This window comes from Aricia agestis, chromosome 6 (genome assembly GCF_905147365.1).
Source record: "Aricia agestis chromosome 6, ilAriAges1.1, whole genome shotgun sequence".
Lineage (NCBI taxonomy): Eukaryota > Metazoa > Arthropoda > Insecta > Lepidoptera > Lycaenidae > Aricia > Aricia agestis.
Genome location: NC_056411.1, coordinates 15,041,500 through 15,055,999, shown reverse-complemented (window position 1 = coordinate 15,055,999; position 14,500 = coordinate 15,041,500). Strand labels below are relative to the sequence as shown.

The 14,500-nt window shown below is 35.8% G+C and overlaps 2 protein-coding genes across 2 annotated transcripts in view; one reads left to right on the top strand and one right to left on the bottom strand.

The window, feature by feature from the left end:
• The window catches only part of LOC121728330 (rabankyrin-5), a 64,078-nt gene that overhangs the window by 42,601 nt on the left and 6,977 nt on the right, over positions 1 to 14,500 (bottom strand). The window lies entirely within an intron of this gene.
• On the top strand, positions 3,710 to 14,497 carry LOC121728334. The gene is made up of 3 exons (XM_042116492.1): positions 3,710 to 4,028; positions 8,971 to 9,129; positions 14,051 to 14,497. Exons 1-3 carry the CDS (start codon positions 3,983 to 3,985, stop codon positions 14,314 to 14,316), a joined length of 471 nt encoding a protein of 156 aa, XP_041972426.1. The 5' UTR covers positions 3,710 to 3,982; the 3' UTR covers positions 14,317 to 14,497.

Genomic DNA, 14,500 nt, shown 5'->3' with positions numbered 1-14,500 from the left:
TTACACCGCCCTCGCCACTCGTCTGCAGTAGGAAATCGTTAAAATATTTTATGAATCATGAGAAGACGTTAATGTTACATTTACAATTTATTCTCTTGAAGATAAAAGCAGTGCTTATTAGGCTTTTAGGAAGCCTAATTGATAAAAAAATCAGTTTTTAGAATCGTAAAAATAGCCGAAAAACCTTGGTCGAGACGATACGACAAAAAATCGGTTGCAAAAGGCTTGAGGTAATTAAATACGCAAGAATTTCAACTAATATAAGATTGTATCTCTCTCTCTGTTACGGGTTACCTCTTCACGCCTAAAACCTTGGAACGATTAGATACTTTGAGACATAGGATAGTTTTTGTTGCGAAAAAATGTACGGTCCCCACACGATAAACTTATTTCGGCGTATATTCTCCAGTTAGGCATTAATTAATTAGACAGAATTTAGTATTTACGAGACTCTACTTAGTATTATCTGTGTCCAGCGGGTGTGGTTCATGGTACTTAATTGTTTTATTTCACGACATTTGGCGCTCCCTTGTTACTGAAATAAATAATCGTATTTGGCAAAAACTTCGTTCCGTTACTGAACTGTTTTTTTATCGATCACTGTATCAAACAATTATATATACAGTGTGTGAGTTGTGATGTTTTAAGGCTATTAGGTTTTTCATCAAAAAAAACCCTCCCTCCCTGTCCCCGAGCTTATTTTTAGTCTTGGTCACTAGTTCAAAGCTTAAGTGTAAAAGTAAATACTTAACATACTATTAATTGTGTGTTTATATTAGCTCTTTGTTGAATAAGAAATTTTATACAATTAGGTTATCACCTCTCAAAGGAAATTGGTTCATACTACACAATTTTAAAACAGGTTAAATAAACTGAGTACGGCCGATTTGTTTTTTCAGCAAGATTAATTTGCTAACGGTGAACCCATCCGACTGTCTACAGTCTAGACTAGACACAAAACAGGGCTAGCCGTGCGATGGTAAACAAATCTAACTCAAAACCCCACAGAATATTAAATAGAAAATTTGGACATACATAATAATTTATACATTTACTTATTCATCATTAAGGAACCTTCAAGTAATTATTACTTGTCTGGTACTGAAGCACATACTTCTAGAATCTAGTCTTCGGCAACTTTATTGGACCGAAATTGTCTATCGCCAGGGGCACTTACATTTTTTGGAAATAAAACTATCCTGGCCCTCTAGCCAAAACTTTTCCTATAAACTGCTGACACAAAGCTCTCACTCAGCATTAATTGTACTTTGTACACTCTTCGTTACAGAATCGCCGATCAAAATATATGGAATTGACGTAACCGTTCGTTAATATGACGTTGACGTTCGACTCGACTTATGTCAATTTCATACATTTTGATCGACGACTAGGTACATAAAGAAGCGATAAAGAAAACGTCTTGGCTACAGGCTCTTTACTCGTATTCCCACAGAATACATATTAGTACAAGTGTAGTCCCTAGAATGGGACTCAAGTATATTTATTTGAAATCATATACTATGAGTCCCATAAATATACGCACCAAAACCAGATAAGCGGTTTATGCGTATTTTTAACCGACTTCCAAAAAGGAGGAGGTTATATGTTTGGCTGTGGATATATATATATTTTTTTTATCTTTATTTGTGTATGTTCAACGATTAATCCGCCGTTTGTGAACCGATTTTCGAAATTTTTGTTTTGTTGTATGATGTTTCACTCCAATTTGGTCCCATTTTCACAAATGTGGTGACCTGGTGATGGGAACCATGAGTAATCGAAGGAACTCTTTGAAATTTGTATGGAAACAAATGGTGATTTTGGTTTTATGAGAAGCATCCTAAGCATATGCTACCAAAACGCAAGATTTTGCGCCGAGGTATACTATGGTTCCGAAGATACTAAGAGAACTCCGGATTCCTTATAGACACAAGTTTAGGGTTTTGGCGCTGTTATAAGAACTGAAAGCATATGCTAATATGCAAATTACATTCATCATCATCATTACCACGATAGGGTCACCAATGTCTCTCTATCTTCATAATTTTGAAGTCGGTGCCAGTTCCAAAAGTTTCAAATATTCTGGCAGACTGAAGATTCAGCTATCTGGTACCGACTTCAAAATGATGAAGATTGAGTACAGAAATAGTAGAGTTTTAGCCGAATTCGGAAAAAGGCACTATTATACAGGAAAAAATATTTAATACTTTTTAGTATATTATAAGGATGTTATTATTGTTTTTACCTTGGAAGTCGGTTTAAATTTTTTGTTAAAAATAATAATTGCAATTATTATAAGTACTAGTATGATTTTTATGTTGAATCAAAGGTGACCCTTGGTCAGTGGCCACTTTATATACATCAGGGATTCCCAAACTTATTTTGTCTACTGCCCATTTTGAGGACAAATAATGTTTTAGCGCCCCCATTGTTTCAATTTTAAATGCATCCAAATGAAATAAACCACCCCCAAGCCAACACAATGGCCCAATTTTTTTCCTGGGTCCCACACCGCCCCTTTTAGATCTTCAGCGTCCACAAGGGGGCGACTTTGGGAAAGACTGATATACATCATACTATGACCGTTCCGACGAATAAAGAATCAAGATCATTGGTTTAACCATTTACGGGTAGTACTGAAGTAAATAATTTGGTACTTATATTTATTATAAGTATGTAGTAATAATTGTTTTTAGGGTTCCGTACCCAAAGGGTAAAAACGGGACCCTATTACTGAGACTTCGATGTCTGTCGGTCTGTCTGTCTCCAGGCTGTAACTCAATAACCGCTATATTATAGCGGTTTAAAATGAGTTACAGCCAGTTAGAGAGTTATAGCTATATATAGACTTCTAAAATTTTCACAATATTTAATTGTATCTGTAGTCTAGTAATTAATAATAAAATTAAAATAAAATAAATATTTTAGGGGGCTCCCATACAAAAATAAAATTTTTCGCCTATTTTTCCTCTATAACCGTACGGAACTCTTAGTGCGTGAGTCCGACTCGCACTTGGCCGATTATTTTTTATTTAATTAAACGTTACCATTACTCATCGATTGCCGTGCTGAAAAAATTGCCAGATCATATCACGGGGCGCTATCAAAAAAAGGATGTGCCCGTACTTGCTCGTTCCCGTACATTGATATCAACAGCGATGTTTCACAATGATGCGAGCCGCGAGCAAAGTAGCGAAACTCATAAAATCAAGTTTTTAACTGGCAAGAAAAATGTACGACATTGACAATTACAATTTACACTACTCCGGTAATGTTACTACTACTCGTGCCAATTTTGGTGCATAACTAAGCAGTCGTTACAGAAATAACAATTAGACAACCTTGGGTGGCTTAAAACTTTAGAAGTACATACCCACAAAAATCATTCTAACTAGTTTGTATGCATAACGTCATTTAAGTTATAAAAACCTATTTGTGTCCTTGAGAACTTGATAATATGATCCATGTTTACAACTTTTATAAATTATTTATGAAACGGAGACCAAATTGAATAAAAATAACATTAAGTTATGGCGTACAAAAATTAGATTGTACCTTAATATTAAAATACATTGATGCATTTAGGTTATATCTACATACACGGAATTTTAATGCGCGATAATACGGAGGATAAGAACGACAACACAATGATAAATGAATAAGGCGGAGCGCCAAAATAAAACAAATGACAACGGCACCGCCGAATATTGGTCAGTCGCGCGTCGGCGGCGCGGCGCCAAGATCGATCGCGCGAGTCACCTGTCTCGGGGCTTTGTTTTTTTTTTAATTTTGGATATGTCCCGTTTTGCCACCGGGCTTCCTTCCTGTGAATCATGGTTGTAACGTAGTAGAACGGTTTCAGTCGAAGTCGGACATATGGTCGCACGAGCGCGGCGAGCGTCCGCCTCTCCGCGCTTCACTTTACGCGCCCAACTTAGTGCAATGTTAATTTAATTACGAGTGTTCGAATGTTTCATAAGTCATGGAATATTCATTAGTTTTATTAGTGTTTACCGTGGTATTGAAAAGTGAGTAGATCCACACTCTACAACCTTAATTGCTTACTCTACTTTATAATTTTACGTATTTTTCAGATATCCAACGTTATTTTTTTGATACTGCAGTGACCTGAAAACCAAGTATTTAGTCTTATAGTTATATAGTTTTTAAATAAATCAATTTGTATTCAACAATATTGCGGTTAAGGAAGTAGAGCGTTGTAAGACTTTCAACTTACAATGGACCGAGCTCTATGTTGCGATAATATTATTATGTGCTGCTTATTATTAAAATACACGAGACCATACTTAAATAATTATAATATTATTATCAGTCAGTAACTACCTACTAGTTTATATTCTGTAATTCTAAGTTGTTAAGTGTGTACTTGCTAAAACACTTTATAGATAAAATTAATCAGTCAATAAATATTTTTCTTTAAATACATTCTTAATAAACTTTAAAATGCTTAATTCAATAAAATAAATAAAAATATTTAACTTCAATTGAAAATCTTAAGGAAGATTTTTTGATCCTGAAACGCAACCTGTTACTGGAAACCGCAAAAAACATGACCCAAAAACTTAGATGTAAAATATTTTTATAACACGTTTTACAATAGGTGATTAAAAGAAGGGAAAAATCAATACGTTCATAGGAAAGAGACTTGCTACTTTTAATTAATTACATCCTGAAAGATATCGTTAGGTTTGGCTCTGATAGGTCAAGACTCAAGAGACGTCAAATGGACGAACTTTAATTGGCTAAAATTAATGATCTGCTTGTAACAGTTACCAACGACATTTTACAAGTACTTTGTTGTGAAAAATAATGTTGGTCTGGTATATTGAAACAAAAAATATATCCATCAAAATAATTTAAAAAATTACGACACAAAAAATCCAAAATAATACTTGCATACCTTTTCGTCGTTTCATTTAATGACCTCTTTCATAATAATTTTATTTGCACACATTAAATTTTAATAACTGCACATAAATTAAAATAGTAATCTGTTTTCATGGTTATTTTTATTATTCTTCATTATCATAACCAAATTAAACACCATTCTTTTGAATATAAATAAAGCGCAAGGTGTATTATGATTATGAATTATGACGCACACAATATTGCACGTTCTCGGCACGAAGCTCATTAGTATGTAAATAATATAAACATAATAAGAGCATTAGGTGGTTATTGAACTGACAGCCGTGGGGGTGTATGACCTTTTTCTCTCAAAAAACGACTGAACGAATTTTGAACCAAAAATTATTTTTAATAATTCCCAAATTTCCATTTTCCATTAATTGAATTCCCAATATTTTTTTATTTTTTACATTGCGGTATGCCTGAACTGAGGTCATGGTCCATGGCCTACGACCAGCGATTACGAACGTCATTGGAGTCGTCTATGATTATCCAATATCGACCTGCCAAAGACAGTTTCGCTATCATGATGGCAATCATGTTTATCCATCATATGGCTCCACGTGTAGGGGGAGATTGCTTTTAGAATATTATACTACAATATTATAATTTATAAACAATCGTGCGCTAAAATAGATATCGCTAACTTCAACCACGGTCGAGTCGAAAAATGTATAAGTTATCGGCATAAAATACAGTTAATCATTATGAATCACAGTATTATATTTGGCAGCACCGGATCTTTCGTTCTTTATCCATTTAAAGCACCATCCATAAAGTACGTCACACGAATTTCATGATTTTTAGAGTCCCCACCTGTTATAAGGGGGTGGGGTAGAGGGGGCTTGTATCACGTGGTCAGTGGTCACCCCCTCCCTAGTGTGACATTACAAATTTGCATTTTTACATTTTAAAATGAAAACCACATCAATATCGCGATCAAAACTAAATCCATACTATACTAATATTATAAATGCGAAAGTGTGTCTGTCTGTCTGTTACCTCTTCACGCCCAAACCGCTGGACCGATTTTGCTGAAATTTGGCATGGAGATACTTTGAGTTCCGAGAAAGTACATAGGATACTTTTAATCCCGAAAAATGTACGATTCCGCCGCGATAAACGAGTTTTGGCGCAACGGAGTTGCGGGCGTCATCTAGTATAAAATGTGTCACAAAAGTTATAGGAGTTCGGACCCCACTTCTCGTCACACTAAGTCGCATTTTGTCGATCCCCTCCCCCCAAGAGCGAACCCAGGATTTCAGCTAGGGGGGGGGCAGTATACCTGTTCCGAGAAAGTATAGAACGGTTGGTCTGGTATATTGAAACTAGTGAATGTTTTTATTCGACAAATTTACTATTCGAATAATTCGAATATTTTGCAAAAGTTTTCGAATAATTCGAATATTATTCGAATAATTAAAAATTTTTGAAAAATGCTGAAAACTCTGAATAAAAGTAACAAAAAGCTTCGTACAACCATGTACAACCTATTTTCTTAATACTATGAAGTAAGCAATTCTTATTTTTATTTTTATCAACATAAATCTTTGTAAATGACATAGTTAATTTTTATTGTTAAACACTTTAAAATGTTTATTTTAAGGTTACAGCTGGGCAATTAACAAAAGGCTATAAAGTGTAAATGTGTCGTTTTCGATTGTAGCACCTTTTACTTTTCTCATGTGATTATGCTTAATCTTGCTAGGCAGCAGTGGAGATTAAATAATAATAATATGATATTCGACGTTATGGTATCTGTTCATTAATACTAAGCCAGCTCATCCGTCTTTTTGATATTTTCAATCCACGTTCACCTAGTTCACTTTCACCTGTGTCAACGTGGCTCGAAATTATAAAAAATGGCCACTAGAAAACAAACACCACAACAAAGAAAAAAATTGCGACGAAGCCCTAGGGGAGGGTGAAACAATCCTAGAGTGACTGTAGTAATATGAAGTTTGATAACGCCAATAACATGATATTAAGGAGCCATCGACATTTTTTGATACTGTACTAACTGTTTCAATTATCAGTCGAGGACTGCCGCGGTAAAGCTATTGAATAGCTTAACCGCTTTAATATTTATCAACTTGTCGAATCATAGATCACATATCGCGAACTTCAAACCAGAAGGGTGTATAAAAAAGTGATATTTTGTATTTTAACTACATATTTTAAGACTCTCAATATTGCACTTACATCTATTACCTTCTTAAAAGACGAGTTTGTTTTATATACACCCTTCTGGGTTAAAGCCCGCGATATAATATAGTTATCACGGTAGACAAAAATTTGAGAAAGCTTAAAAGATGTCAATGGATACAGATCGTGAGCGACCATTACTGACGATACTGAAATCCATGACTGAAAGGAGTTTATATCTTCATTTGCATGTATTTAGGCAAAATAACGTCTTAAACAAGGTAAACGGTGACGATGAATGGTCGTATACTCATTAGTTAACAGATTAAAATATATTATATATACATATCATTAAAGATATAAAATATTCATAAATAATATTATTTTTCTGAAATAAACTTAATTGTGTTCTTATTCCATGTTAATTTTATGTTTGGTAGCATTTTAAACAAAAATAAAAAATATTTTTACTATTCGAATTATTCGAAAAATAATTTGGCGAATATTCGAATAATAAAATCGTCGAATATTCGAATAAAACGAGTATTCGAATATTCGAATAACATACCCTAATTGAAACAAAAATAAAAATTGACTTTTATTAATCCGACTGAAAATATATATTGTTTCCAACACTTCATTTTGCGCAGAGTAGGTAACACGTTTTTAATTCCCACTTGCCAGGAAAATTGACCTCTATTTTATCGTTGGTGTGGGGGGGGGGCAGCTGCATCCCCCCTGCCCCTATCTGGGTACGCCCATGCCTCTCTCCTTTACGTGACATACTTTGTGGATAACTCCATAGCATTCGAATCCCAAACCGCGAGTCCTCCCACAGTACTATCACGTTATTGTAAATAATTGTAAACATTAAATTTTGTGACCTCATACCGATATCTTATCAGCCGTGCCGTTTTTATATAGGTTGCCAAGTTATTGTGTTTTATTTCAATGATAATAATAATAATATATAGCTGACATTACTACATATTTATTCTAACGTAATATGCCGAAAACCTTCTTGGCGGTTCTATAATAAAATATCAATCAACTACCTAAAATAGTATGTGAGAAAACTTGGTTTTGAGTACAATAAATTATAGTCCACGCTCGACATACATTTTTGAAAAACCCTAATATTTTAACGAGGTATCTGGGGGCACGGGAGTGCCCCCGCCAAGTCGAGCAAAAAAGCGGTACATCCTTTTCTCGAACCAATTCAGGCTCTTTTTGACCCCCTATAACTTCATTGTAGATAAACCAACAGGCCTGAATTTTCAGTTGTTAAGCAAACATTGTATAAACACGGTATGTTTAAAATTTTATTCAGTTTGAATCAGTAGTTTAATTAGATTGTTCAGTGATTAGTCTATTGCGCTCCATGCGATTGATGCAGGCCCGTAATGCTGTGTGATACTGTATAGTGTTATACTAAACAATCTAATCATGCGATGTCCAAGTCGATCTATTTATTTAAAACGTAAAAGATTTTTAATATTGATATGATAATAACTTACGTACTAACTTGAGACAGAAGGTCCCCTAGGTAGGGACTGAATAAATTAACCGACTTGGTATTGCATGGATCTCATAAATTTTTACGGTATAAAAACTGAGTTGCGAGACTTGGTTTTTTTACAGGATGTTTTTGATGGGATTTCATAATACTTGACTTGACCCCAATCGCCGCAGAAGAGGGTGGGATCCCATTAAACCCACTTAAACCTGAATGCTAAGAATCGCATCGCAAAGGCGAAGTTAAAATCAAATCCCATATATTTTTATATCTAACTTGGCTATCGAAAGTAGCAAACGTATATTTGACTTATCACTATGCCACATTTAGTTTTTTGACCTAACCAACATTTATATCAGCTTACAAATTCTCTCTTACAGTATGTACGGGTATAAAATGCTACAAGTGCTCCCCCGACGAGGGCAGCAGCGGTCCGCCGTGCAAGCACTTCGACAAGCACGACGAAGTCTACCTCGTCGACTGCGAACATTCCACCATGTGCCACAAGAGGGTCACATCCTTAGACGTTAATAATGAAAGTAAGTAGAAACCCGATTATCCAGCCATATACGGACTGCTACGAAAATGTATCTTAATCATTTGTCAACAAACATTGTTTTTTTTTGTGTTGGTGGTATTCGTGCAAAATGTGCTACATAATATTTAGTACCGAACCTACGTTTCTTCAAACATACAAGCGACTATATAGGCGCAATATTGGATTTTAGTACACGGGAGACGCTATTGGTGGATCGGTGATAATTTGATTCTTAATTGGTAGATAACGATCAAACACTTTATCGGTATCTATTCTAGGTTATTTGCAGGAAACAGTGGCGGCCCTAGGGGGTGGCGAACAGGGCAATCGCCCGGGTCTCGCTCTTGCTCGGGCCTCGCAAGGAATTTTTTCGTAAGACAAAGGGCCTCGCAAAAGTCGCAAAGACCTTCCCTCGCAATGGGTAAGGCCGCCACTGGTAGGAAACACTCCCTCCAGTTTCTCCGAGCCATCTTTATTTAGGAATGATATAGGCACAACTTTTAATGGGCAGTAATTTCGGTGATTTTCAAATACATTAAGTAAGTTCTACATAATATTTTATTACACAGTGCAGGCAAATGAACCTGTTATTTTCCTTATAAGATTACAGAATCGGTCACATCCCTATATTTTGTAATAATGAATATTGCTATGCTTTAGAATAGATAAAGTGTTGACTGTGGATGTAAACTTGTGCAGTTGGGGCCTGATTAAGCCTACCAATAGAGTGGCGAATCAAACTAGCCGAGAGCACTGGCCACTGTCTCGCCTCTGACTCGCCACTCTACTCACTACTCAGTAACAAGGCTAGCTACAAATGCACACCAAGTATTAAGGTCTAAGGACCATATTTTCGCAATAGATCTCTATATGGCGTGTGTTCGCGCATGCGCAAGACTCGAGTTTATTGGGCAACGATAAAAGGGCATTGAGGCTATAAAATATAGGACTTTCCTTATAGGTGCTGTTTATTACTAGGGCGGTAATATAATTAACGAATGGTCATTACTTTTATTAGCTACTTCATACTCATTCATACTTATTAATAAAATTATTTGAAAGAAACAATTTAGTTAATTCGTTTTGTAGTATTGGTACTTGTACTAACTAATTATATGTATTCTGTGGTATTGACTTTATTTTTGTTATTACTTTTTTTAAGTAGGTACTTATACGGAATTAAAAAATTGGAAAGAATTCCGATTAAAAAATGTTATTGTATACTAATTACCCGTGTATAACTTGTCAAATGTGTATATTAGTAATAGCACAGGCCAAACCCTAAGAGCTAGAAACTTAAAATTTCACACCAATGTTACTCTTACGATGCAGGTAGATTTCTTAAGGCCGTTCCCAATATTTGATCTATCTCTGGTTTTGCCCTACTACAGATAGGAATAGCTCACAATTGACATAAAATATATTATGTCTCTAAAGTCTAATGTGAGCTATTCCTATCTCTAGTAGGGCAAAACCAGAGATAGATCAAATATTGGGAACGGCCGTTAGTAGCAACTAAGACAGGATTTTTGGAAATGATACCTACCCTTGAGAGTCACCAAAATTAGAAGAACAATAATAATTATTTATGATTTATGAATATCATTCATATAATACAAATTCAAGAGCGATTGCCTGATAAATGATAATGAATAATATTCTAAATGAAGAATATTCTAAATTTTTGGAGTTCTACGACCTTTACGTCATAGTCCTTAAGAGGATTCCACACCGCCATTTTTCCCATACAAACGCTGTCCCCTGTTTCCTCCCTGGATAATGCTAGTAGAGTTATAATTTTTTTCCTGAATATCTACGGCCACTAATACAATGTCCCTATGTTTTCTTTTTTTTCATAATTTAATTATTAAATAAGATATGAACGTTCAAAAACCCAAAAAAATGGCCAGATTTTCCACTGTGTTCAAACGTCCAGAAAACAGATTTGGATAGATTATACAAAAAAAGCAAAACATAGAAACACAGCTCAAGCCTTTTTTTAATCTTTAATGAAAAAAGTACTTAAATCGGTTAAGTTTTGGAGAAGGAATCAGGGGACAACGAATCGTTGATTTTCTGGATTTTCTGCAGTTGTCTCTATCGCGTTCTGCGGTATAGGCTTGAGGTAAGGGAGACAGCTATAGATATTACACGTACTTTTTTTTCATTTCTCTAGCTGCTGTGGTATCCTCTTAATAACATGCATCATAAATCATTCTTGTTATCCATTACGGCTTGCTGATACTAGAAACGATTTCACAAAACAAAAATACTCCTATTTTCCCTATGATCTTGTTTCATACTGCATTTATCTTTTCTTTATTTTTAAGGATATTTTATTTTTAAAATTTCGTTGCATGTTGCCAAAACACGCGAATATTTTTACGTAAGTACTCTAAATTAAAAAATGTAGAGTACTAAATATAGCATGAGTTTAATTTTATCAATTAAAGTTAAAATTGGTGGAGGCGCTAATCTTAAAATATAGTTGGAAATGACCAATTCCGTAATAAACTTCGTTAGCGACAACGCGGCGCCTCACCCGTCTGAAATGCTGCTCGATCCACATTCTAAGAACGCTGCACATGTGCAAAAAATGTGTTGCCGATTAGTTGCCGACTCCTTCTGTATAAACATTAGTTAAACATTCCAAAACACGGTTAGATACTCTACTAGTTTTACCCCTTTTCGATAAACGCTTACGCTTTCTTCAAGCTTGCATGTAAAGCTACCAGGAAATCAGAAGGTAGAGCATAAAAGTTAAACTGAACAATTTTTGTACTGGACCAATCTCAGGATTAGTAGAGTGTACGAGATAAGAGGACAACACTCAGTCACAGAATACATAATATTATTAGTACAAGACTAAGTTGCAACCGATTTGCCAGTGGTTCCCAGCAATTTTTGTCTTTCTATGAAATGACGAATGACGAATATTAAGCAAAAGTTGGAGCAGAGGGCGCCGCTAGCACATACAGTAAAGAATCCTACCAAATTCCGACATGTTGCACACGTCATATCAGAATTCAGAATATTGACAGAAACGTTGTCAAACGTCGAACAAAACTTTTTGTTTACTGTCTATGCTGGTGCAGCCCTGATGCCTCTAGCACATAAAGTTAATATACCTAGCGGAATAGAGAAACAAAGGCCTGAGCAAGAGAGATGTCACTATCAGTAACACTGCGTGGTAAAAAGAGACGGGTGATACATCACAGCAGCACTCTTTTTTTGACGTCCAGTCGGCACGTGCCGCACGTTGACAATTTAATCTCATAGAAATCATGTTCAATCATGCTTGTGTAAGTGTATACGTACACATATTTTTACACAGAGATGAAACCCATTTCGGTTCCGTTTGACAGCTCGAGATTGTTGCCAAAATCCTTTCAGGGAGTAGGTACTTAAGTTCTTAAAGCTGAAACTAAATTAGGCCGCGTTCTAATTATGAAAGAGCAGTGTATTGAAATGTAATAAACTAATGAGTGACTGTTAATAGATACGCTCTAACGAACAACATGCTAATAATGTGTGAGCAGTGAGCACACGCCCCTTATTATCATGGATGAAAAAAAAACTAGATCAAAATCGGTCCATCCATTTGGATGCTACGATGCCACGGACAGATACACACACAGACAAACAGACGGACAGACAGACAGACACGTCAAACTTATAACACCCCTCTTTTTTGTCGTTAAGCTCGTTAAAAATATAAGGATGGTAATTGGTTTAGTGCTTCGTGAACACTTGCGACAGTCTTAAGATCCATACTAATATTATAAATGCGAAAGTGTGTACGTGTGTCAGTCTATCACCTCTTCACACCCAAACCAGTGAAGCGATTTTGCTGAAATTTGGTATGGAGACACTTTGAGTCCCGGGGACGACGCGCGACGGGGACTTTGAGGACTTAGGATAGTTGATACATTATCAAAAAAAAATTGTACTGTTCCCGCGCGATAAACAAATTTTGGTGCAAACGAATTGTGGGCGTCATCTAGTTACTAGTCCATACTAATATTATAATTGCGAAAGTGTGTCTGTCTGTCTGTCCGTCTGTCTGTCTGTTACCTTTCACGCTCAAACAGCTTTACCGATTTTGCTGGGCATGGAGATACTTTGAGTCCCGGGAAAGGACATAGGATACTTTTTATCCCAGAAAATGTACGGTTCCCACGCGATAAACAAATTTTGGCGCAACAGAGTTGCGGGCATCATCTAGTAGACTATAAAACACATAAAAATTCGCACACTCAAAACCAAATCCATAACTGCCTGCAACAACAGCTAATTCTTGTCGGCAGAATGAAGACAGCAATAACATTGATCTTCATATTATAGTTAGGACTCTTAAAAGCTGTCGTGTCTTGGGTAAGACCAGACGTGAGTTTAAATTTAAAAACAGCACAACTTTGTAGTGCGGGTAAAATTCAAGACTCCCTGGCCCCAGACGGTTTTCCTGTATTATTCACCATGGATCATGACTGCATTGGCATATTAATAATAATATTATAATATAAAGTAAACGTTGATACAATTTGTGGTTACAAGCAAGTAAAATTTTAGTTAAGCTTTTAGGAGGAAAAGCTACTTACAAATTACACATATCCTTTTCTCGATAACAACACAATCGCAGTGTGGACCTTAATATTTTAAGGAGAAATTAATAATAATAATATAAGCATATTATAAGGACCCTGTTTTGTCGGGAAACGCCGGGAAGATGATAAACGTGCTCCATCAGTTGGATTTGACGTAACCCGACTAAATAACGTAGGCCAGCCATCTGCCTATAAATCAATTTCTCTGATACTACAAAAATGTCCTGAGCATAAAAATATGCGAGTAAACAGATTGCAGCCACATTAGGCCTACTTATACTTCTAAATATTAAAAAAAAAATGTTTTTTTTTTTTCAGATCACCTGAGCATACACCGGGGCTGCGCATCACAGACTATACCCGGGGACCAGTCCAAGATAAACGGGAAATGGCAGGTCGTGAACACCATATACGAGGTCTACACCGAAGGCTGTTCGGACGACAACTTCGATCCCGACAGACCGTCCAAAATCGTCAACTGCTACTGCAGAGGCGACAAGTGCAATAATTCTCATAGGCATAAAAGTCTACCGTTTGTGTACCTCGTATCGTTGTATACTCTGTGGCACTGGGTGTCACAATAAATAAATAAATTAATAAAGCTTCCATAATTCAACCGTAAACCAAAACGTAACTCCCATACTTCAACCATTTTGAATTTGGTTAATTTCGCACACTAAAATATGACAATAGCAACGACGATTTAGGAAATAAAACCGTTGACAATAATTGTCACTTGTACTAATACACAAAATTGTGTACCGAATA